This window comes from Lethenteron reissneri, chromosome 72, assembly GCF_015708825.2.
Source record: "Lethenteron reissneri isolate LAM-NWPU_2019-01 chromosome 72, ASM1570882v1, whole genome shotgun sequence".
NCBI classification, from domain to species: domain Eukaryota; kingdom Metazoa; phylum Chordata; class Hyperoartia; order Petromyzontiformes; family Petromyzontidae; genus Lethenteron; species Lethenteron reissneri.
In genome coordinates, this window is record NC_083850.1 from 5,477,056 (window position 1) to 5,503,139 (window position 26,084).

General features: G+C 47.5%; 2 protein-coding genes and 1 pseudogene across 3 annotated transcripts in view; 1 reads left to right on the forward strand and 2 right to left on the reverse strand.

The window, feature by feature from the left end:
• LOC133361284 (zinc finger protein 239-like) overlaps nt 1-26,084 on the reverse strand; it is an 807,570-nt gene that overhangs the window by 268,655 nt on the left and 512,831 nt on the right. The window lies entirely within an intron of this gene.
• The window catches only part of LOC133361342 (oocyte zinc finger protein XlCOF6-like), a 276,931-nt pseudogene that overhangs the window by 162,301 nt on the left and 88,546 nt on the right, over nt 1-26,084 (forward strand).
• The window catches only part of LOC133361288 (interferon-induced protein 44-like), a 70,755-nt gene that overhangs the window by 35,031 nt on the left and 9,640 nt on the right, over nt 1-26,084 (reverse strand). For both annotated transcript variants that reach the window (XM_061580223.1, XM_061580224.1), the window contains exons 3-5: nt 15,183-15,378; nt 5,455-5,604; nt 1,482-1,629 (exon numbers count right to left, since the gene is read on the reverse strand). In XM_061580223.1, the coding sequence (XP_061436207.1) occupies nt 1,482-1,629; nt 5,455-5,604; nt 15,183-15,378 (494 nt within the window). The remainder of the gene's footprint in view (nt 1-1,481; nt 1,630-5,454; nt 5,605-15,182; nt 15,379-26,084) is intronic.

Below are 26,084 nucleotides of genomic sequence, written 5' to 3' on the forward strand. Positions count from 1 at the left end.
TGATTTGACGGTACATGGCCCCGTCCATCGTCCCTTTGATGCGGTGAAGTTGTCCTGTCCCCTTAGCAGAAAAACACCCCTAAAGCATAATGTTTCCATCTCCATGTTTGACGGTGGGGATGGTGTTCTTGGGGTCATAGGCAGCATTCCTCCTCCTCCAAACACGGCGAGTTGAGTTGATGCCAAAGAGCTCCATTTTGGTCTCATCTAACCACAACACTTTCACCCAGTTGTCCTCTGAATCATTCAGATGTTCATTGGCAAACTTCAGACGGGCATGTATATGTGCTTTCTTGAGCAAGGGGACCTTGCGGGCGCTGCAGGATTTCAGTCCTTCATGGCGTAGTGTGTTACCAACTGTTTTCTTGGTGACTATAGTCCCAGCTGCCTTGAGATCATTGACACGATCCTCCCGTGTAGTTCTGGGCTGATTCCTCACCGTTCTCATGATCATTGCAACTCCACGAGGTGAGATATTGTATGGAATCCCAGGCCGAGGGAGATTGACAGTTATTTTGTGTTTCTTCCATTTGCGAATAATCGCACCAACTGTTGTTACCTTCTCACCAAGCTGCTTGGCGATGGTCTTGTAGCCCATTCCAGCCTTGTGTAAGTCTACAATCTTGTCCCTGACATCCTTGGAGAGCTCTTTGGTCTTGGCCATGGTAGAGAGTTTGGAATCTGATTGATTGATTGATTGATTGCTTCTGTGAACAGGTGTATTTATACAGGTAACTAGCTGAGATTAGGAGCACTCCCTTTAAGAGTGTGCTCCTAATCTCGGCTCGTTACCTGTATAAAAATACACCTAGGAGCCAGAAATCTTTCTGATTGAGAGGGGGTCAAATACTTATTTCCCTCATTAAAATGCTAATATATTTATAACATTTTTGACATGCGTTTATCTGGATTTTGTTGTTATTCTGTCTCTCAATGTTAAAATAAACCTACCATTAAAATTATAGACTGATCATTTCTTTGTCAGTGGGCAAACGTACAAAATCAGCAGGGGATCAAATACTTTTTCCCTCACTGTAGGTAGAAACTGGTCCTAAGTGAGCCTGTACTTAATCGCCATGGGGCCATGATTAATATAAAAAAAATAACGTATGAAAGATAAATATTATCTGCAATCTATTTTATTCTAAGCACATCCTGACCTAACTGGCAGGCATTATCATAGGTTATATAGATTATATTTTATCGTTGCCTATTCATAGTGTATTGATTTTATATATATATACACATTGCATTAGTCTGACTAATGCGGGTATACTATTATGTATTGACATATTAATTTATTATTTATCTTCAATTACTTATAATCGAATAATACATATTGTTAATGTTACATAATCGTATATATTAGGCCTAATAATGAAGAAACAGTACCAATGAGGTAAATAAATTGTGTACAAAAGCACGATAATAAGTTGTAAGTGTGTGGGCAAACACAGGACACATGAGTGAGAAGATCTTACTTTCTTTTTGACGTGCATACCTCCCAAATCTCTTGAAACTATCCAAGTCATCTAATTCCATATTTTGAAATTGATCCATATCAGCAACGTAGGCCACGCAATGCACCTTGTTCCTTGGTTCAGACGTTATTTCTGTCTTGTCAGAAAACTGACCGAAAAAAAAATCAAAATTATTATGGTCAAATGTTTTTTAACTTAGAAACATTTTCTTTCTAATGTTCATTTGCTATTGCAGCTTTACAATCTAAACTATTAATTTGTAATTTTATCTTATTTTTTCATGTAGAACTTTAACCAGAGTGCTGAACAAAGATTTATCAATTTGTACAACATAACAGTGGTGAGATGAGATGAGTAGATGAGAAGGATGGTAGTACATGATGAATATGGTGATGCGTGACATAAATTAATACGCAACTGACGAGTGGATAATGATGAGTGACTGTTATGAATGGGAAGGGAAGTTGGGAAGAGGGATGAAGCTGAGGTTGCGGGAAGGGAGGGAGAATGGGAGTTTGGGTAGACAATAGGACTTTGTATGTGCAGTCTGCTCCAGTATCACGGGGCCAGAAGTGAAGAAGAAAGGAATCGTGATTGGGCACAAAGAGGAAGGAGGACATACAGGATTGTCAATGTAGAGGGCATGAAAGAGTGTAGAAAGAAGAGGCAATTTGGATTTGTTGTAGTGGGTATAATGCATAAGAGGGAAGATAAAGCGTGAGCGAGATGCATGAATTCAGTCGAGTTAAGATGGGGGAGCGAATTAGAAGTGTTGCAGAAATATTTGAGATCAGGGGTGTGAACTTTGCGAACGCTGCACAGGTGAAAGCGCCAGGAACTGATATTGGCAGATATGTGGTCAGATAGAGAGAGGAGTCAAAAATGGCGCTGCCAAAATCAAGGGCAGACGAGACAGACAGAAGAGAGAAGATAGTCTGCCAGGGAGGAATGGAACGGGAAATATAGAGAAATAATGATGTGGGTTTTGGCAGGGTTGATAGAAATAAAGTGCTTTCACATCCAAGATTGGATGGCGATCAATCATCTGGAAATGTGAGAAGCTAGGTCAGGAGTGAAAAAGGGGAAGTAGGGGAAAATCTGTTTATTATCAGCAATGAATGACGAGAGGAGGGATTTGAGTGGAGAGATGTCGAGAGAAAATGGATGGGACAAAGGACAGAACATTGGGAGACAACGACAGTGACCGGGGATGGGGATAAATTATGTGGTTTGATGACGTCAGTCTGAGGACTGACATCAAGAAAGAGGAATATCCGAGATACCGTGAGCAGAGTTTGACAAATAGCTATGTACTGCGAGTATGGCCGATTTAGTAGAATGGAAGAAATGAAACGCGGCTGGGAATCGTGAGCATAGGGAGTGAGAAGGAATGTCCCGAGTGAGGCAGGAGTGAACCAGGCATTTAAGAGGTTTAAGAAATAAAATGAGAAGGGAAATAGGATAGTAATTATCAGGGTGAAAAGGAGATACGATTTTTAAGGAGTGGAAAGATGATAACAGCTTTGAAGTTCATAGAGAAAGCACCAGAGGAAACCGAATAGTTGAAGAGGGATACAAGGTAGGGGAGAATCAGAGGGAGAGGATGGGGTATGAGGGAGGAGGGGATAGGGTCCAGTGGACAGAGATTAGGAAAGGCTTTTAAAATTATGGAGCAGATTTCAGAAGCAAATGTTGGACTAAAATACGAGAAAGTTCACTTGTTTGAGGTGCATGCCAGGAAAACAATTCAAACAACGACACAGTAGGTGAAGGGGAAGGAAATGAGGATTGGATTAAGTTAGTTTCATGAGCAAAACAAGTAAGCAAAATCTATGGCGGAAGGGACAGAATATAGGAATGATAGAGCAGCGGGAGAGTAGTGGAGAAGGTTTTTGAGAGTTGAAAATAGTTGATGGGTAGCGATATAGTTGATGAGGGCCGCAAAAAATCTTGTTTGGCTTTTTACAAGTTGGATAATAAGTGAGAAGCGAGGAACTGATGTTAAGCCAGGTTGTCAGTTGAGGGCAGGGCCAGATTACGGCATGGGCTTTAGGGGCTGCAGCCCAGGGGCTTCCGCCAGCTGGAGGGCTTCCAGAGATTAGGTGAAAAGTTATGTCAGTTGTGAATGCTGAATTTTATTAGTTGTTAGCCTTGTAAAAATTATTTAATTTTTATTTAACTTTGTTTTCCTTTTGAAAATATTACTGGGGGCCTCACCGTACCTATAGCCCAGAGGCCTACAAAATCATAATCCGGCCCTGGTTGAGGGAGATGATTTCATAAGCATTTATATTTTACATAAGATGTATAATTTTGACTGGAGGAAGGGATTGATCCTAGGGTTGAGGAGGCTTGCTTGAAGGGGACCGAGGGGTGAAGGGGAGCCAGGAAATTGAGGTGGAAAAAGTGATTTGGAGAGCTATTAAGATGATGGTGAGCGGGCCCGGGTAAAACTACGTGGCCGGGAGTCAGAGCCATTGCCTGTACACCTTGGGGTGCGACAGGGATGTCCTCTGGCTCCCACATTATTTACCATCTATTTTGACCACATAGTTCGTGAAGCCTTCACTTGCTGTAAAGGAGTAATTTACATTTGGTACAGATACAATGGGAGGCTGATTGATGCCCGGGTGCGTTCAACGGATGGCTCCCTATTGCTCAACCACGTTATGTATGCCGATGATCTGGTAATTGCTGCTCACTCAGAGGAGGAGTTGGAGGTGCTGCTGCTGAACCTGGAGCTTGCCACTAAGAGGTGGGGCCTTACCATCAGCCCCACCAAAACTAATCCCCTGCCTGGGTATTTTGTACCATCGGACACTCCACCCCCACAACTCCCAATTGGTGATGGGGCATTTGTGTAGAGAGTGGAGAGTTTTCCATACCTTGGCATTGTACTCATGACCGGCTCCGGTTTAACAGAAGAGGTCTCACTCAGAATTAGTCGAGTGGCATTATATTTTCATCTGTTGCGAAATGCTGTGTGGAAGCTACCTGGTCTGTCGCTACGCACTAAGCTTCAGGTCTTCTTGGCCACGGTCATTCCCCCCCTTCTCTATGCTTGCGAAACGTGGACCCCCCTAATGGAACATCTACGCCAGTTAGAAACATTGAGGCTGGCCTGCTTACGATCCATCCTGGGTTTAACCAGGCTGGATTACGTGAGGAGCTCACAAATCCTTGAAAGATGTGAACAAAGTCCCTTTGGTGATCTCCTCCAGCAGGCAAGGCTGCGTTGGCTGGGTCATGTAGCCCGCATGCCCAGCCACCGCATGCCTAAACAACTTTTGTTCAGCCGGATCAAGGGGGCTAAATGGGCGCGGCATGGGCTAGAGAAGAGATGGTGTGATGTGGTACCGGAGGACATGGAGCTGTATGGACTTACTGATCACTGGTACCAGCGGTGTCAAGATTGGCCTCTGTGGAAGGGGCTCATAAATGAGGCTACTGGGCAGTTTGAGGCAGTCACCCTCCAATAACAACAGAGGGCAGAGGAGCGATGCTCACAACAACGAGCGGAGCGCCAGGTGGATAAAGCACAGCAAGTTGGCACAGTAGGGGGCACAGGTGGTGCATCAGCCAGTCGTCTCGGTCAGTTAGCCCGTGGCACCTGGGTCAGCTCCGTTCGACACTTCACGTGCCTTCAAGGTGCACATGGCCTAGCACAAGCGTCATAGTGACGTCACCACCACTTAGTGGCGAATGGCGGTTGTTGTTGTTGTAAGTCGATGTGTTTGTGTGTGTGGGTCAATGTCTGTAAGTGTGTGTAAGTCGATGTGTGTCTGTCTTTTTTGCCCGGGCAACGCCGGATACTTCCCGCTAGTATTACTATATACTACTATAGTATTATATACTACTATTTTACTAGAAACTATTACTCTATACTACTAAATTACTAGACACAGTATTCTGGAAGAAAAAACACTTTGTTGTGAATACAAATCAACGATACAATGGTGTGCAACATACTCACACTTTGTTTATCTTCAATCTGACCATTGAGAATCTTGTTAAACATTTCAAATGTGAATGTTTGAGGTTCCCATCCGATGGTGTCCATGACATTTACGTTAATTGGTGTTTCTTTTTGGTTTTGAAACGATGTAAGTTGATACTTTAGAAACTGCAATATATTTGCATGTAAGCAGACATACACATACATGTAAATACACTGTCCAAATATAATATATTGCATTAGTAAACATTGCATTTGAGACTAACAGTGTGATTGACATGTTGCCGTTTCGGCTGTTTTGTTTTTAACGTGATCTAGTGGTTCACACAAACGGTAACTTCAACCACAGCTGCTTAAAATCAGTCGAATTCCCTGGTTAATGTAGTTGGTAAAAAAGTATGTAATATTTTTGTTGAGATTATAATTCTAACTGTTTGGCTGTTACTGATTTGAATAATGGTCTTATTCAGAAAGTTGAACATGAAAGAAAATAGGTTTACTAGTTCGTTTTCCTTAACCCGTTTTCCAGAAACAGGAATATGAAATTACCAAAAATAGATGTGGTTACCGGTTTGAAACAGTTAACTAAATAAATATATTGAATTTGCAATTAAATGGAGTACGCATATTTACTTTTTCACAATATATTTAAAGAGTTTTTGATACACCACACGCAATATGAATATTTAATGCTTTGTTTTATTGAGTATGTCTTATATGAGAACCTGGTGCATTGTGTAAACATAAACACTGCTGAGACAAAGACTGCTGCGAGTAGCGCTGACCACCCACCCTCTTGTATGCAATGCTGGCCTTCATCTCTTCATATTTCAATTTTTTTAAACGCTTTTACCAAGGTGCTGAACCAAACATTGCAATTTTTACAGCAAAACAGTGGTGAAATGAGATGAGTTGATGAGAAGGACGGTAAATTACGTGGAAGATGGTGATGATGCGTGAAATAAACGATGATGAGTATGACAATGAATGATTAAAGATAAGTGAATGTGATGAATGGTTTGGGAAAGCGGGTGGTGTTAATGATGGGGAAGGGAGGGGGGAATATGTGTTTGGGTAAGCAAGGAAAAATAAGTGAGTATTTTAAGGGGAGAACTAATAAGTATAACCCGTAAAAACAAAGTTTTTCACTCTAAATCCTTTATATGCGTGGCGGCTAGAGTCCTCTCGTCCTCTGGCTTGAGATGGCTGCCACCTATGGGTCAGATGATTGTCTGCAGTATTAAACAATTGGTAATTAAATATTTAATTGTTTTCCCTAAACAGTGTAAAATTTTGGAAAAAAAATTTCACGAACATTAATTGTTTCGCACAACGAGTTTGTGTGCAAAATGTCAGCTCGATTGGATCACGGGAAGTGGGTTAAAAAACGACCGAAAGGTTTGCACGGTCGTAAGCAAGCAAGGACGCAAGCACGCAAGCAAGCGAACTTAATATAAAGGATTTAAAAATAGAGATTGTGGCTGATTGCTTGGCTGTAGGGGCTGTTTGTTCTAGTGTACGTGAGCAAGATGCGAGAAAAAAACGGAATCGTGATTAGTCACAGGGATGAGGGGGAAGAGACAGAGGCAGCTGTGATAGCAAACAAATCAACAAAACGAGGGAAGCAAGATCCGTTGGGGTCAGACCATGCAGAGATTTGAAAACCAAAGTGAGTAATTTGAAAAGGCAACGATAGTAGATGGGAAGCCAGGATCGCTAGATGAGGAAAGGCGATGTGTGGGAGTGGTAGCTGGCGATCTTGGCAGTGGAATTTTGGATTTGTTGGAGTGGTTTAAATGCATAGGAGCAACGACCGAGCGTGAGGGAGTTGCAATAATCAAGTCGAGTGAAGAGGAGGGAGTGAAATAGAGGTATTAGAAATGAGGGGGTGGACTTTGCGAATGTTGTTCTGGTGAAAGTGGAAGAAACGGGCAGGGGAATATATGTGGTCGGATAGAGAGAGCAGTCATAGGTGACTCCAATATTACGGCAGACGAGACTGGGGTAAGAGAGAAATGGGTAAAGGAGATAGAAGAATGGCCGGCGTGAGCAGAGTTTGACAAATAGCTATGTACTGCGAGTATGGCCGATTTAGTAGAATGGAAGAAATGAAACGCGGCTGGGAATCGTGAGCATAGGGAGTGAGAAGGAATGTGCCGAGTGAGGCAGGAGTGAACCAGGCATTTAAGAGGTTTAAGAAATAAAATGAGAAGGGAAATAGGATAGTAATTATCAGGGTGAAAAGTATCGAGATACGATTTTTAAGGTGTGGAAAGATGATAACAGCTTTGAAGTTCATAGAGAAGGCACCAGAGGAAACCGAATAGTTGAAGAGGGATACAAGGTAGGGGAGAATCAGAGGGAGGGGATGGGGTATGAGGGAGGAGGGGATAGGGTCCAGTGGACAGAGATTAGGAAAGGCTTTTAAAATTATGGAGCAGATTTCAGAAGCAAATGTTGGACTAAAATACGAGAAAGTTCACTTGTTTGAGGTGCATGCCAGGAAAACAATTCAAACAACGACACAGTAGGTGAAGGGGAAGGAAATGAGGATTGGATGAAGTTGGTTTCATGAGCAAAACAAGTAAGCAAAATCTATGACGGAAGGGACAGAATATAGGAATGATAGAGCAGCGGGAGAGTAGTGGAGAAGGTTATTGAGAGTTGAAAATAGTTGATGGGTAGCGATAGAGTTGATGAGGGCCGAAAAAAATCTTGTTTGGCTTTTTACAAGTTGGATAATAAGTGAGAAGCGAGGAACTGATGTTAAGCGAGGTTGTCAGTTGAGGGCAGGGCCAGATTACGGCATGGGCTTTAGGGGCTGCAGCCCAGGGGCTTCCGCCAGCTGGAGGGCCTCCAAAGATTAGGTGAAAAGTTATGTCAGTTGTGAATGCTGAATTGTATTAGTTGTTAGCCTTGTAAAATTATTTAATTTTTATTTAACTTTGTTTTCCTTTTGAAAATATTACTGGGGGCCTCACAGTACCTGTAGCCCAGAGGCCTACAAAATCATAATCCGGCCCTGGTTGAGAGAGATGATTTCATAAGCATTTATATTTTACATAAGATGTATAATTTTGACTGGAGGAAGGGATTGATCCTAGGGTTGAGGAGGCTTGCTTGAAGGGGACCGAGGGGTGAAGGGGAGCCAGGAAATTGAGGTGGAAAAAGTGATTTGGAGAGCTATTAAGATGATGGTGAGCGGGCCCGGGTAAAACTACGTGGCCGGGAGTCAGAGCCATTGCCTGTACACCTTGGGGTGCGACAGGGATGTCCTCTGGCTCCCACACTATTTACCATCTATTTTGACCACATAGTTCGTGAAGCCTTCACTTGCTGTAAAGGAGTAATTTACATTTGGTACAGATACAATGGGAGGCTGATTGATGCCCGGGTGCGTTCAACGGATGGCTCCCTATTGCTCAACCACGTTATGTATGCCGATGATCTGGTATTTGCAACGGCCGATCATTGCTACAACTCTGTGGGCTCTCATGAAATTGTCTTTTCCGAGACCAAGGTGCTCTACAAACCTCCTGGCTACCATCAAAGGTTTGTACACGAAGCCATACAAATATACAAACACAGACATAATTTCAACCGTGATGATGGTTACAAACTGAGTAATCATTTAAAGATGTGATTAACCATGCAAAAAATATTTAACTACACTTATTTGGACCATCTTATTTGACAGAGAACTATTACAGGTTACTGATAGACAGCCAGTTTTGTTTTACCAGGTTTAGCTTCTTTTTTCACACACTGGTTTCCTGCTATAAGTGTTACCCACCAAACAACATAGCAGGAGGCTGTTTCTTCCTGACCTGCTTTTGTGCTTTTACCATCTACATGGCAGAGGCTCGGTCTCATTTGCAGCATTTTGTTATGTAGGCTAGGCGTAGTCACAAACCGAACCTCTCCATAATAAAGGCTCAGTCATTTGTTATGTAGTCTATTCGTAGTCTCAAGCTGCACCTTACCATAATAATGAAAAGTGAGCCGTTCCTGGCTCCCCCCCCCCCCCCTCAACCATTATATATACGGAGTGGTATCTCTTGTAATCTCTCATTTACTTGATACAGCTGTCGGGCTGTGACGGTTCCACCTGAAGACGGAAGCTTGTGTTGCCTCCGAAACGTCGTGATTTTTATTTTTACTTTTATTAATTTTAATTTTAATTTTTTACCTATGTGACTTTACCGAAACAACCTAAGAATATGAATTTAGCATATTTATGGGAAATGCAGATGTGCGATTAGTACTACTTGTGAAATGCGTAGGAGGTTTGGCGTGGGGTTTAAAGTCATTATGCCCATGTATTATGCAGGATTAGCAGAATCAAAGGGAGGGAGTAAGGTTAGAATTAATAAAGGGAAGGAATGTTAATAATATGGCGTCGCAGCAACTAATATGCTTATAGACTATACATTGTAATATTACACTATGTATTATTCTACCCACCCAACTGTATACCACACTGCTGTATATTCACTATACAATTACGATACTATATATTACCTTATACATTGTATTAGCCATTACATTTTAATACTATTTATTATTGTACAATATGCTATACTCTATACCATTGACCGTCGCGTGAAAGGTACTAAGAGGAAGCAACGAAATATGTCAATGGGAGTGTGGTGGTCAGAAGCTTGCAACGGAGCAAAAAATCCATTCCTTGCAGAGAATACAAGATATATAGTCAATGTCAGTGAGTGGACTGCGGTCTGAACGTCACCGTAAACGTGGACAGCAACGAAATTATGGGGAAGAGTGATTGATGAGATGGCGTCTACAAACTAAGCTGTGTCTGCAGCAGTAGTTACATTGGGGAAACTAGGCGACATGTCTAAGACCGTGTTCGTGAACATAAGGCAGATCTGAAACACGGTAGGACCAATACCTCGGCCATGGCCGATCATTGTTTTAACGCTGTGGCCACACATTAAATTGATTTCTCCAAGACGAAGGTATCAATAATAGAGGTGTTTGGATTAGGTCAAAGGTACTTTGCAAACCCACTGGCTATCAACAAAGATTCGTTCATGAAGCCATCCATATTTATAGACACAGACACAATTTCAACCGAGAAGATGAGTACAAACTGAGCAATCATTGGAAGGACGTTATTAACCAGTTTAAGTCATAACTGGCTGTGATGTTTCCACCCTACATTCCGATGTTAGTTGTTATTTTCGGCTCTCTTATTTTAAATTAACAGGTTAAATTTCTCACACTAATGCAGCCACCTCACGCGCTGATGCAGCAGCGGCTCTGTGAATTTATATTAACATGCTAATCTCTCACATTAACATAGCCACCTCTTCGCCCTCCGTCATGGACATCGTCCTCTGATCTTACATTAACAGTCTAATTTCTCACATTAACATCACTAGCCTGGCCCACATTGTTTATGATCCTTGGGCTACACCCATTTGAAACGTTTAAAACAGTCTGCCTCAGCAGCTTTGCTCCTTTTTTCCTCCTGATGACGATCGCTCGTGTCGTGATCAAAACGTCATAGTTTTTTGTTATTTTCTTTCAACTTATCTACGTGACTTTACCGAAAGACCCAAAGAATATCGTGGAGGGAAACAGGCAAGGCAAATGAGCCAGATGCCTTCTATGACCTCCAGTCCCAGGTGCTCGCGAAAGTGGACCCTGAGAATAGGGTCATCCTGTGATGTAAAAATGCAGCTACCTTGGCTGGAGTTATTGGAAAATATTTGGGAGATTAGCTCAATTCTAGATTTGAAGCTTTCATGACTGCAAGGATTCATACTCTTAGTTCTTTCGGTAAAGTCACGTAGGTAAAAAATGAAATTTAAATTAATTTAAAAAAAATCACGACGTTTTTCATTTCATTTTTACCTACGTGACTTTACAGAAAGAACTAAGAGTATAGATTAGCTCAATAACAATGGTACAAGGCTGCTGGTCTTCTGTGTTGTTCATGGCCTTATAATAACCAACACGCTGTGATGGCATTAGCGCATCCACACAACATCATGGATACATACCAGGTCCAAGTACATCTGCTGGACTAGCACATGCGGGCTTACGGTGGAGCTAAACTGACCATCAGATTGTCATTTGTAAGATGCGGGGGTCATTCTTCCACTGCGGTTGCGGGCATCAACTCTCGACTCCATTTCGAACCCACAAGAGCCTGGTCTCAGGTTTCGATTTAAAGCTTTCGTGACTGCAGGGATTAATCTTCTTGGTTTTTTCAGTAAAGTCACGTAGAAGGGAAATAAAAATAAAATAAAATACAATACAATTCTCACGACGTTTCAGCTACAATGCAAGCAGCCGTCCTCAGGTAAAGAACAGGGCTGTCGGAAACACAGCGTCTGAATTTTCTTCACCTGAGGACGGCTGCTTGCGTTGTGGCCGAAACGTCGTGAGAATTGTATTTTATTATGTTTTATTTTTATTATTTTATTATTTCCCTTCTACGTGACTTTACCGAAAGAACCAAGAAGATGGTCTCAGGTTGTTGATGAAGATTGCAAGTGACAATTTCATGATCTCTTGCGGATGGAGGTTGGCATCGTTCCTCCCTGGCCTGATGCCGAGGGGAATTCTGGACCGTGGCTCTTGCAGCTGCTATTACTGCTTTGGTTATGGAGTCCAGACACACCCCTAGAGACCCCTGACCGCGGCTGATGTTGAACGTGTTTCGGCTAACTGGGAGAAAGTGGACAGGCTCACCTCACTCCATTAACAACACCCCACGTCAGAGAACGTGAAGGCTTCATTGCAGCCTTCATATATAGGTTCGGAGAGCTGGGCAGCACTGCAAAGATGAGCGGTGTTTGCCAGTTGCTGAGGATATCGAAACTGCCGTTTGCAACTCATGACCACAAAAAAGAGTTTAATTCATAAAAAAAATTTGCAGCACAACACCATCCCTGAGGAAAAGAACGATGATCTAATCTCTGACCTCCCAGCAACAGGTTTGCAGGTGTGCAGAGAGGTCTTTCAGAGAAGAACCCCAAATTGCAAATGTTAGTTTTGATATCAGTCCATCAAGTTTGAGAAGTTTTGCCTTTTTAATACCCAATGAACTTTTTTCAGCTCAATAATCTCTGCATAATCTCCCAAAAAGTGACCTGCCATTAGCTCCCAATGGTCTCAAAGATTAACATTCCCTGCAAGTGATCACACGTGGTGGATCCCTTTGGAAAACCTATGTAAGTGTCCTCAATGCAAAAACCAGTGTGAAATACTCCATCACAGCAGACAGCAGCCAACGGCTGTGAAGACTTAGTTAGACATTATATTTTACTCTTCAGTCCAATATACACAGTACTGTAGTCTGTGACTCATACATCTTAACCCCTTATCAGTGCCTACCTTATTGCAGATCAATTCAGACCTTATTGGTCAACCCGTGCCCTTATAAATGTCAACGTTCATCCTACAAAATCCCATCGCAAGGGAGAAACACAAACAAAGAGACAAAAATAGTTTGCCCGTATTGAAACGGCTCTATGCAAGATGGACCTGAACACTCAATTTTCCTGTGCAAGAATAACGGGGTAAACTGTATGGGTTAACGGGTTAGGTGACTAGTGATGGGAGTACAGGCCAGATATCCTACACGCTTTAGTGGCACTGAGGCACGTGAAATGGGGAGAACATATACCGCCCAATGTTGGAGTTACAACATCCTTAGTATCCCGCACCTTGTATTAGCGTAGAAAAACTTTTTTTCTTGCAACGGCTTGCAGTTTATTTGCCTGAGCCTTGGAGACCCAAACAAATCACAATTGCCACACATCCGTTCCATGCACAAACGTTCACTTCTCAATTCGCAAGCGACAATGCCCGATAGGCCAGAGAAGTTGGAGATAACCACAAATTGACGTGTCATTTAACAATCTCAACCTCGACATGTCTGCCATATTTTTTTTTTAATTGTGTTGGTAAAAATTATTGTCGACAAAGATTCTCTAACATTTTAATGATAGCCATAAAACCGAGGATAGCGTATTCAATCGTTTTGATGACATTCAAATTTATGGAATTAACGGCTGGATGCGTGTAAAATATAACAGCATACAGTGAGGGAAAAAAATATTTGATCCCCTGCTGATTTTGTACGTTTTCCCACTGACACAAAAACAGTCTATAATTTTAATGGTAGGTTTATTTGAACAGTGAGAGACAGAATAACAACAACAAAATCCAGAAAAACGCATGTCAAAATGTTATAAATTGATTTGCATTTTAATGAGGGAAATAAGTATTTGACCCCCTCTCAATCAGAACGATTTGTGGCTCCCAGGTGTCTTTTATACAGGTAATGAGCTGAGATTAGGAGCACACTCTTAAAGGGAGTGTTCCTAATCTCATCGTGTTACCTGTATAAAAGACACCTGTTCACAGAAGCAATCAATCAATCAGATTCCAAACTCTCCACCATGGCCAAGACCAAATAGCTCTCCAAGGATGTTAGCGACAAGATTGTAGACCTACACAAGGCTGGAATGGGCTACAAGACCATCGCCAAGCAGCTTGGTGAGAAGGTGACAACAGTTGGTGCGATTATTCGCAAAAGGAAGAAACACAAAAGAACTGTCAATCTTCCTCGGCCTGGGGCTCCATGCAAGATCTCACCTCGTGGAGCTGTAATGATCATGAGAACGGTGAGGAATCAGCCCAGAACTACACGAAAGGATCTTGTCAATGATCTCAAGGCAGCTGGGACCAAAGTCACCAAGAAAACAGTTGGTAACACACTACGCCGTGAAGGACTGAAATCCTGCAGCGCCCGCAAGGTCCCCCTGCTCAAGAAAACACATATACATGCCCGTCTGAAGTTTGCCAATGAACATCTGAATGATTCAGAGGACAACTGGGTGAAAGTGTTGTGGTCAGATGAGACCAAAATTGAGCTCTTTGGCATCAACTCAACTCGCCGTGTTTGGATGAGGAGGAATGCTGCCTATGACCCCAAGAACACCATCCCCACCGTCAAACATGGAGGTGGAAACATTATGCATCAAAGGGACGATGGACGGGGCCATGTACCGTCAAATCTTGGGTGAGAACCTCCTTCCCTCAGCCAGGGCATTGAAAATTGGTCGTGGATGGGTATTCCAGCATGACAATGACCCAAAACACATGGCCAAGGCAACAAAGGAGTGGCTCAAGAAGAAGCACATTAAGGTCCTGGAGTGGCCTAGCCAGTCTCCAGACCTTAATCCCATAGAAAATCTGTGGAGAGAGCTGAAGGTTCGAGTTGCCAAACATTAGCCTCGAAACCTTAATGACTTGGAGAAGATCTGCAAAGAGGAGTGGGACAAAATCCCTCCTAAGATGTGTGCAAACCTGGTGGCCAACTACAAGAAACGTCTGAACTCTGTGATTGCCAACAAGGGTTTGGCCACCAAGTACTAAATCATGTTTTGCAGAGGGGACAAGTACTTATTTCCCTCATTAAAATGCCAATCAATTTATAACATCTTTGACAAGCGTTTTTCTGGATTTTGTTGTTGTTATTCTGTTTCCCACTGTTCAAATAAACCTACCATTAAAATTATATACTGATCATTTCTTTGTCAGTGAGCAAACGTACAAAATCAGCAGGGAATCAAATACTTTTTTCCCTCACTGTACATTATATCTTCAAATTAAAGTATATGCATTTTATGTTATTGATGACAAGAGTCTAATTGTAAACAAACAAAATAACACATCACTACTTATACAGTTATTACAATACTTACATGTTGAGTTGTACTTGAACCCGTACTCGAAGCCGTTACTGCACGTGATCTAATTCGATCACTTAATGCTGTTTCACAAGTATTGATGAAGCTTGACTTTCCATGGCCAGACCTTCCCAGCAGCAAGATGTTGGCAGGAATGCCTTGATTTGGGGATTCATAGTTAATTAGCTTGTTCTTCAAATCATCCATGTTTCTGGATGAAAAAAGAATACAAATATATTTATAGTAAAATGAAGAGTGCAAATTATACTCTTTGGTTCTTTCGGTAAAGTCACGTAGGTACGTGACTTTACCGAAAGAATCACGTAGTACATGACTTTACCGAAAAAAACAAAGAGTATGGATTCCTGCAGTCACGAAAGCTTCAAAATCAAGAGTGCAAATTATATCATATTTTGAAAATAATAACAATAACTGAAAGTTCGTATTTATGAATGTTGCTGTGCCACAATGTTTATAAATGGGATTTATTTGTCAACATTATGGTCGTTAGGTTGTTTGTTTTTCAATCATGACAACAATATGAAAAGAAGCTGATAACTACTTGTTACATGAGGAATACAGTAATATGTTTTACCATTTCAATTTGAGAAATAAAGGCAGCTATTGGAGTGTAATGGTAAACGTACTAAACTTACAATTTAGTGGTTGCTGTTTCCATGGCACCTCTGGCGTGGCAGTTGAAACAATGGGTTACGTTTTTTAAGTAGCCACACCTCTATTATGCATTTTTTTATCCAGGAAAACTTACTGAACCTGTGCCATAGTGGATTAACTATTCAGAGGGTAGGCAACGTTCGTCCATGCTGATCTTGGGATGACTGCCATATTTGAGCGTTGTCTCGCGGTTGCAACCCCCGTTCCTTAGAGATATATGCACACCAATGAGGTGTCATAGAAGTGGATGATTACTCAGAGAGTGAATTATTCCCACCTTGCTCGCAATTATTGCAATTTGCCATGTATGGACAGGGAATGACTCATCTCATCATTGGTCAATTCTGCATGATTTTCAAATCAAGTAGTGGATCGCTTGACACCGTGTGCGAAGTTCTGATTATGAGCAATTACACAGGAAGGAACAATTACAGGTAGGAACAATGTTCCACACTGCCCACCAGGGATTTTTTGTCTGTCTGTCTGACTGTCTGTCTGTCTGTCGTGCATAAAACACGTTCCTTCGGAGTGGGCAGGTAGGAACTTCGTGCATGACAGACAGACAAATAATCCCTGGTGGGCAGTGTGGAACCTGTTGTTCCTACCTGTATGTATAAAAGATAACTTGACTTTAGGAAGCCAGGCAGACAGCCCCCTTAACTATCGCCCCCCCCCTCCCTTAGGCCCCTCCCCCCCCTCCCTTAGGCCCCTCCCCTGACCCCCTTTCCCTTAGGCCCCTCCCTTGACAACCCCCCCCCATATCCTTAGGCCCCTCCCCTGACTCCCCCCCCTCCCTCAGGCCCCTCCGCTGACCCCCCCCCCCTCAGGCCCCTCCCCTGAACCCCCCCCCCTCAGGCCCCTCTCCTGACTCCCCCCTTCCTTAGGCCCCTCCCCTGACCCTCCTCCCTTAGGCACCTCCCCTCTCCGGACCCGGCAGTAGGTCTCCACCAATCAAAGAGCTGTTTACCTGACTCCCCCCTTCCTTAGGCCCCTCCCGTTACCCTCCTCCCTTAGGCACCTCCCCTCTCCGTACCCGGCAGTAGGTCTCCACCAATCAAAGAGCTGTTTGTAAGGTCTCCACCAATCAAAGAGCTGTGTGTATTATATATTTATTTATGCACGACAAACAGACAGTCAGACAGACAGACAGCTAAATAATCCCTGGTGGGCAGTGTGGAACATTGTTCCTCCCTGTATAAATATATAATATACACAGCTCTTTGATTGGTGGAGACCTACTGCCGGGTACGGAGAGGGGAGGTGCCTAAGGGAGGAGGGTCAGGGGAGGGGCCTAAGGAAGGGGGGAGTCAGGAGAGGGGCCTGAGGGGGGGGTCAGCGGAGGGGCCCGAGGGAGGGGTCAGGGGAGGGGCCTAAGGATATTGTGGGTGGTCATGGGAGGGGCCTAAGGGAAGGGGGGTCAGGGGAGGGGCCTAAGGATATGGGGGGTGGTCAGGGGAGGGGCCTAAGGGAAGGGGGGTCAGGGGAGGAGCCTAAGGGAGGGGGGGGCGATTGTTAAGGGGGCTGGCTGCCTGGCTACCTAAAGTCAAGTTATTTTTTATACACGTAGGAACAACAGGTTCCACACTGCCCACCAGGGATTATTTGTCTGTCTGTCTGTCGTGCATATTATTCGCTGCGTTAACTCTCCCATGCCACTCGAGGGCATCTTGGTGCCAGTCCTTTCCCACCCCACCACCTCTGTGCTCTCTCCCTCCCTCACCGATGCTGCTTCAAACAATGGCGAATAGGCTTCAACGTAAATATTAAGAGTCTTCTATTAAGAGTCTTCAAGGCGGCACGTGACTCCACATACATTTGCTTTATCACTAAAAGCACCATGAGTATATTGATCAGCTTTTCTCACGTATCTCTTGACGCAGAGTAAGCTGCCTATGCACATATAATATCGTATTGTAAGTTAGAGTACTGGTGAAGCGTACTCAGTGTTTTGTATCTCCTGCACTTTTATTATCGATTTGTACCGTTTGCTTATGGAATATTGTATTGATTCCTAAGTCATGGAATCTAGAATCTTCTACTTTTTGAGTGCTTGATCAAACTGCTTGGCGCATGGGACGCATTTTTACAGACGCATGTTGCAATGTCATTGTTCTGATCATCATAGATACAATATTAAAAATATAATAAACGTACACCACTTGGTCAAGCCACTGCTAGATGAAGGCCTAACCATTGAGCTTGTTTTGACCATACTTCACTCCGGTCATTGTGGGTGTGGTGAAGATTGGAAATGGTTTTTTTTAATAGGCTTTTGTGCATGCAATTATCGTAAAACCCTTAAAAATTCAATGAACATCCCTAACTGGGCATGTGTGCATAGTGACAATGGCTGCCTGTGGCCATGTTTACGATTCAACTGGAGTCCCCCCCCCCCCACACCCAGCACACTTTCCAGTTTTTCAATTAATTGTGATTGATTTACAGTCATTATTTCATTTTTTTTATTTAAATTTTACCATCTCTATTTTAATTCATACAGTTATGTTTTTGGTTACTTTACTTTATCCTCAATGCAACATTGCAAAAATGCAAGTAGAGTTTTAATTAGGCTTGGCCTAGACACGTCGTGGCTAAAAGGGATAATAGCAAGTGGACAGAACTTGGGATGGAATGTCAACCGATGGAGAAAACACGTGTGAGAAAATAACCACCACAGAGATGAAGCAATGAGATCATCTCATGCGATGAGCAGGGTGGATCGCAGGATCATGAGGAATGGTGACAATATCGGGGAAAATATTGGGGAATCTTTTCTCCCAGCAGTCGATTGAGCATGGCTGATGATGATGATGAACATTGGCATGTAATGTACATGCATTGTAAATAATCTAATCTCACGTGCATTGTTTATTTGTCAGGAGCATAATAAATTTCAGTTGATGAATTTATTTTACGTGCCTACTCAACGCTTTGGGTAGTTGCTACATTTGTGGGTAAGACACGAGGTTGCCATTTATTAATTTGAAGAAAATAGGTTTGGCATTTCTTATTTATAAATTATTCTGACATGATACATACATCGTGAGTGTGAAAAAGGATAATTGACAGTATTTGATTATTATACAGCTATTATTGACAGTATTTAAATATTATACAGGGAGGAACAACAGGTTCCACACTGCCCACCAGGGATTATTTGGCTGTCTGTCGTGCATATTTGTCTGGCGTGCACTCTGCGCAGTTCAGTGACTATCTTGGCATATTGCAGTTTGCTTGACTGCAAAAGTTTTCTGGCGCGATCACCGACGTTCAGTGCAACCATCGGCGGTGTGGAGAAAGTGGGGATGTTCGCAACCATCGGCGACGTCTGGCCACAGTATGGCGGCAGGCGCACAATAAAGGACGAGATGCCCAAAGAGCGTGCTGCCCGTCTGGAGCGCGCGCGCGTCTCGTTGGCTGCCCGACGTGCCGTGCCCCAGACGCTCGAAGAGCGTGCTGCCTGACTGGAGCGCGCGCACGTCTCGTTGGCTGCCCGACGTGCCGCGCCCCAGACGCCCGAAGAGCTTGCTGCCCGACTGGAGCGCGCACGAGCAATTGGCGGCACGGTAGGCCATGATGACGCTGTGCACTGTCAGCGCAGTGTGGCTGCTCGCGACCCCGGCACGGGGCGCATCGTGGCGTGCGCGTCGTGCAATGAGTTTCTCTTTGAGGCCAATAAGACCATCGTCGACGCCGGCCCCGTCGACCAGCTTCCCGTTGTGTTCCGCCTCACCAATGAGCAAGTCACCGAGCAGTGTACCCTGCCGGAGCATCTCGTTGAACGGCACGTCTCCGTGCTGCGCGTGAACGACATCTGGTACCATCTCAATCCGGATCTCGTGCCCGACATCAATAACGTCGACCTGTGCTTGACCTGTGCGAAGGATCCGGCCGATCACGACTTCAGCCTCTACAACGGGCACGACTATGATCGGCGGGGGTCGCTGCCCAAAGTGAACAGCACGACGCTCAACGGGATTTTACCCGCCCGAGCCTTCAATATTGACATCTTGATAAGGGCCAGCCACTCAACGGGGAACGCCATTTGTTTCATGCAAGACGGTCCTGTCGAGGTGGCCAACGTGCTGCCCCGGGTTTCCCCGGTGTAACGCCCACAGGTGACCTTTCTCAGGCTGCGCGATGCCCGGCGGAACGCGCAGGCTCGTTTCCGCGGCATGTACAACATCGACGTCACCGGAGCGTACCAGTGGCTCGAGTTCTGGACCGGGGTCAAGCATCCGCGATTCGACGGCATTACCATCGACAATTCCTCCGAAATGCGCCGACGCCTGGACGAGGAGGCTGCCGCCATCGAGAACGACGCCATCTGCAATGACGATGCTGACGTCGCTGCAATGAATGCGCACGTCGACGATGACGACGTCAACAACGATGTGGCAGAGTCGCCGGCCAGCAACACGGGCTGTGACCTTGTTCACGTGGCGGTCTTGCCCAAACAATCTCTCCTCAGTGGCGGCATCAACCTGGCGCTGCAGGCGCTGAGCGACATCATTCACCCCGACGACAAGAATGCCGGAGATCGTGCTCCCCCTCCTATCGTGGTGGTTTCACGCGGCGAAGACCCAATCGTCAAGTGGGACGAGAACGACGTCCTCATGTCCGTGGTTTTCGCGTCTTTGTTCCTTCTGGGCAAGGGATTGTCCAAGGGCTCTCTCAACAAGAAGTTCCTGCGCCATCTCTTTCTCTACTACAATGGCCGGTTCGAGGACCCGCTCTTCATTGCGACCGCGTTCAATCAGCTGCTGCAGCATGCATGCATCCGGCAGACGGCGCGCATAGGCGCCAAACGGGCTTCGCAGCTTCAGAAACTCGGCGAGCTGGCCAATTCGTCGGCGTTCCGACAACGCCTGCTCTGGGCGCACAACAACCCGCTGTCGGATGAGGCCAAGAAGCTGAACGCCAAGGTGTGCCGCATCATGTCCATGGTCGGATCGACTGTCACGTTTAGCCCGTTTAAGCGCGAGGCCATGTGCCTCAAGCTGGCTGCGATGCGTCTCAGGTACGGGATCGGGAGTCATTTTCTGATGGGGTCACCGCCCGAGTTTGAGGACCTCTCCGTCCTGCGCCTGGCCATCATGCGCGATACTCGCCAACGTCAACTGCCCGCTGCAACGGACAGGTTTCACGCGCGCCGACCTGCCCGACGATTTCGTTTCCAACGCCGGCGCGAGGATGGCGGTGACGTGTCCCCATCCTGCTCTGGCCGCAATGTCTTTCGCCAACCACATGCGCATCCTGCTCGATGACGTCGTACGGTGTCCGATGGCTGCGCATACTCGCATCTCGCGTGACTACTTGCAGCGGAAGCGCGGCGCGTATCTCAATATTGCCGCAGTCAGCGGCAGAAGGGCGGACGGCTGCATTGGCAACTGAATACGTACAGCTCGGTCCTGACGCCATCGCTACTGACTCGGTTGGCTGCCGCGCCAACCGACGTTCAGATCGTCATCGGCAACATTCTCGACAGTACGGCTTGTACACACCTGGCTCCTGCTGTGCGCGAGTGGTACGACGGGATTGTAGTGCAAGACAGCAATGTCGCGCGCCCGCGCGCTGCCGACCTGAATGTGCCGGATGCGATGGCCCACTACGGCGAGTTCGTCGCTGTGGGGCAACGCAAGTCCGCCCTGTCGCAGCACCACAAACATGGATTCTCCTGCGAAAAACCACCGAAGGGCCTGTATATGTGCCACTTGTGCATGCCACGTGGCATTCATGAGGAGCATACCTGCCCTCTCATGATCGCTATGCACAAGCGCCCGGAGTACAAGAACAATCTGCATGCCATTCTGGTCGGCCTGCCCGTCGATCAAGCAACGCTGGACATGATTGACGGCCCGTACGACCCGTTGGGTGGCCAGCTCATCCGCCCGCATCTTGTTGGTCCGATCGTATGGGAAATGTGGCGCCCTGCGACCGATGCGATGCTTGTAGAATCGAACCTGATCACGACCCATCTGGTCAGTTGCCACAACAACTCGTCCGTCATTAGCGGTCAGGATGCCGGCGAAGCCGTCAGGGAGTACGAGGCGGCGTATATGACCAAAGAGGGCACTCCTTTGCGCCAGGCCGCTGCTGTTCTCCTGTCGGCCCTGGACGACATTGCGCGACACCCAAGCGTGGCCGACGACACAGGAACGGCGCACCGCACGAGGAAGCACTTGGCATCGCGGACGTTCAACGCGTTCACCGGCGCCCACCAATGGTCCATGCCCTTGATGGTATATGCCCTGCTGGGCGCAACGTCAGAGGTCCAGACGGAAACATTCCGGTATGTCTTCCCACATGCAGCTGTCGCCTACGTCGATCGGCAATTGGATCGCGCCATCAACAAGGACGGCAAAAACGACGATCCTCCGGCGCCTGACATTGACCCGTCTGTCAATGACGACCAGTTCGTCGACGAGGCCCTGGACGCCCTGGTGTTCGCTGTCGATCCTGACGATAAGGGCGATGGCAGCATCGGCGGCGCGACGGCTTACAAGCTGCCGTCCGGCAAAGACGTCTTCATGTCGCAGGCCGAATCGTATGACAACCGCGGGCTTCACTTTGCCGAATACTCGGCGCTCGAGTTCGAGAGCATCGTCGAGCTGGTCCCAAACATGCAGCGCCTTGCTGCGGCTCAGCCTGCCGCGGCGGATCAACCTGGTCGGCACGTGTTTGATCTGGGGCCCAAACATCCTCTGTTCGCTGAGTATAACGCGGTCATTCGCCTCAAGATGCGTACCGCTGTTCTCACCAGCCGACCGCCACCGTCGTTTCCGGGGAACAAACCCGACAATCTTCGCCCGAGTCTCTGCATGGAAGCGCGATCTCGAACCGTTCGCCAAATACGTCCTGGATCTGCTCGTGCCATGGCAGAGTGCCAACGAGCCACGGTTCGCCCGCAACGGCGATGGTCTTGCCAAGATGATTCATGCATGGGATCGGTGCTCGGTCTCTCTACCACCTGATGTCGAAGCGGCATCGGAGCAGTCGCAACGAGCTGATCACCAGTCTCTGGAGGCAGTGCAATACCGACTACTGGGCCACCGTCCGCATTGGCAAGTCCAGGGGCCCTGGCCTGCGACCTGACAACGCCAACGGGGACGGGGATGCCGAGCACGCGGGTCGTCTCTGTCCGTCGGAGATGTACGAGCTAACCGCAGCAGCAGCCAGCCCCGATGTTCAGCGACGAGCGTCCCATGTGGAGCTGACGGCTTCGTGCGATGAGCTCTTCAACGATGCCGTTCTCGTGAGTGCCCAGCAACTCGCGGCTAGCCATGGACCGGCGCCGTCGGTGCCGGTGTATGCCCCGCCCGACAACTACGATTTGCTGCACGGCGAAGGGGCCGCTGATGACGTCCGACTGTCGCTGAGCGACATGCGCAAGCAGATCCATGCCCTCGAACCGCACCAAACCGATCACGGTGACGTTGGCGCCGCCAGTGGCCGTGGAAGAAACGGCGGCCCTGTAGATCCGATGTTTGATGACGAGGCCATGGTCAAAATCGGGCCGTGCTTTCTGACCGATGGCCAGTACTGTGTCGCATCGGAAATCGTCGACGTGCCCGGACAGAAGTTGCTCATGATGCACGGCGGTGGTGGCGTCGGGAAGAGCGTCTGCATCCACAAAACCGCCGATGAAATCGTCTCACGCGGCGGCACAACAGCCTGCTGTTGCTACACCGGCGTCGGCGCCTGCCCGCTGCCCCAGGAGCAGACTTTTGCTGCCATGTGGAAGTCGTTCGTCAAGGACCTGAACACCGGCCAGCTGGTGGACTTGATTTTCAACATCATCGGCGGCGACAGTTTGCGCCTTGTCGTCATCAACGAGGTCGGCATGCTGCTGGCTGCCTTCCTCGTGCTGTTGGACCAGCGCCTGCGCTCAATGTACAATCCGCGCGTGGTTTTCGGGGGCATCTCCATCCTCCTGGTGGGTGACTTCATACAGCTGCCGGTTACATTTGTAACGGGTTCCGGAGACACTTGTAGAGGTAACTTCTTTATTACAACACAACACTCCAACAGTCCTGATACTCTGTTACAGCCGAGGTACACAGCCTAGGTACACAGCCTAGATACTCTACTCTGGCTACGCTCTGGAACTCGCCCCACAAGGTCGTAGAGTTGGGAGTTCCAGAGTCCCACCACTCGCTCTCACAACATCCCAGGGTCTTCAGATGGCTGGTCGTGGGTCTTGGGTCTTGAGTTACAACTGGGCCCTGATCGTCCAGGGAGCTCTCCTTTTATGCCTGGTCCAACGAGGGGTGGGGCCGTGTGCGCCACCAGACATCCCACAGAGCACACACAGCCCCCCCCCCCGTTGGCTGCGCCAAAAAGGCTTAAGCGCCTGGGAACCCAACGCCTGGCGCCCAGAGGCTTAAGCATCTGGACCCCCTGGGAACCCAGCACCTGGCGCCCAGAGGCTTAAGCGTCTGGACTCGCCTGGGAACCCAGAGCCCCCAGCAGCCCCTCCCTTCTTATGTCACTACACATGCAGGCGCGATTTATATCGTGTCATGTACGGCGCCGTGTCGTCGGAAGACCTGATGGCGCGCTCCCTATTCGAGCGATTCCATGTATTCGAGATCACTGAGCAGCTCCGGGCCGCTGGCTGTCCGGATCATTGCCGGCGCCTCCAGGGGATGCAGGTGCTACCACGGCGTTACCCGACGGGGACCCGCTGGACGGATGCCGACTGCGCCTTCCGCCCCATCACCGACGACATAATCGATGGCCTGACGGCACTGATTACCAAGACCGAGATTGCTGCAGATCCGGCCTGGCTCACGGAATTCACGTGCCTGATGACAAGCAATCGCGATCGGGCCGTCATCAATGCTGCACGTGCTGTACATGTCGCCGTCGCCACGGGTCGACACGTTTTGCGGTGGCGTCAGCGCCTGAAGCGCGACGTTCCTGTCTAGCTGCAGTCACTGCTCTACCAGGAGGACAATCCCGAGCTGTTCGGGTACTTCGTCACTGGCTGCCCTGCCCAGATCCTTGACAATGCCAATGGCAACGTTGTCTACAATGTCGCGAATGGTACGCCCTGCATGCTGGTATCCGTCGTGTGGGACAATGCGGATGAACGCCGCACCACCATCGCCGCCATACGTGCCCAAAGCGATAGCGGCGACGATGGCGTCCGCCGTGTCATTGACGTGCCGATGCCGCCTGACCATATCATCGTCTCCGTGCATGGGGTCGATGTGGCCGCATGGCCGCGTCATCTCAACATCGCCCTGCGCGATGCTGACGGTGGTGTCGACGCGGTCCACATCCCGATCGGACTGATGAAACGCAAGCCGAAGACGATCCAGATTGGCAAGGTCACGGTCGCCTACGAGATGCACGCGTTCGACCTTTCGTTCGCAATCACCACATGGAAATGCCAGGGCGCGACGTTCGCATACATCATCGCCCTGCTGGAGCCAAGTTGCGGCAGCCCGAATCTGTCATTCGAGTTGCTGTACGTGATGTTCAGCCGCGTGCGGCAGGCGTGTCGATTCCGTTGTTTTCCTTTGGCGCTCTCGTTCCGGAAGGCGCACCTCAAGACGTTGCAGCCGAATATACATTCGACGAAATGGCGAATGGACATTGGCAAAAACGGCATGTGGCAACCACGTGTGGGACCACAGGCTCGCAAGCCACTCGTCCCGCGCAGGAAACGGTCGCGGCCGGAGGAGCCAGCTCCAACGCCGCAAGAGTCTGCTGTGGCGGTGAAGCAGTGGAGGTCCAAACCAAGCCTGCCTCCGCCCGATCCGCTCGTCCTGCGCGGGAAACGGTCGCGGCTGGAGGAGCCAGCTCCAACGCCGTAAGAGTCTGCTGTGGCGGTGAAGCGGCGACCAAGCCCGCCTCCGCCCAGCGTCACTCCACGTTGTCCGCCCCCTGTCTCGGTCGAATACGTCGTCTTCGTTCCGGGGTACGGAAGGCTGTTCCCGAACGACTTCCGCTGCTTACAACCTGGCCAGTGGTTGAACGACACCATCATCAACCTGTTTGGGCAGTTCTACTGCCTGCCGCGAGTGGCATACGTCCACCTGTTCAACACGTTCCTGTACACAAAGTTCTTGGCGGGCCATCTCGACGAATTGAATTGCGTCTTTGATGGCGTGTCTTCCAGGCCCGTGTGGATCATACGATCCACGAGCAATCGCACTGGCAGATCTTGGTCATCGTCAACGCCACGTGCCCACCAAGGTCGACTGCCATGCTGTTAGACTCAATGGCTGCGTG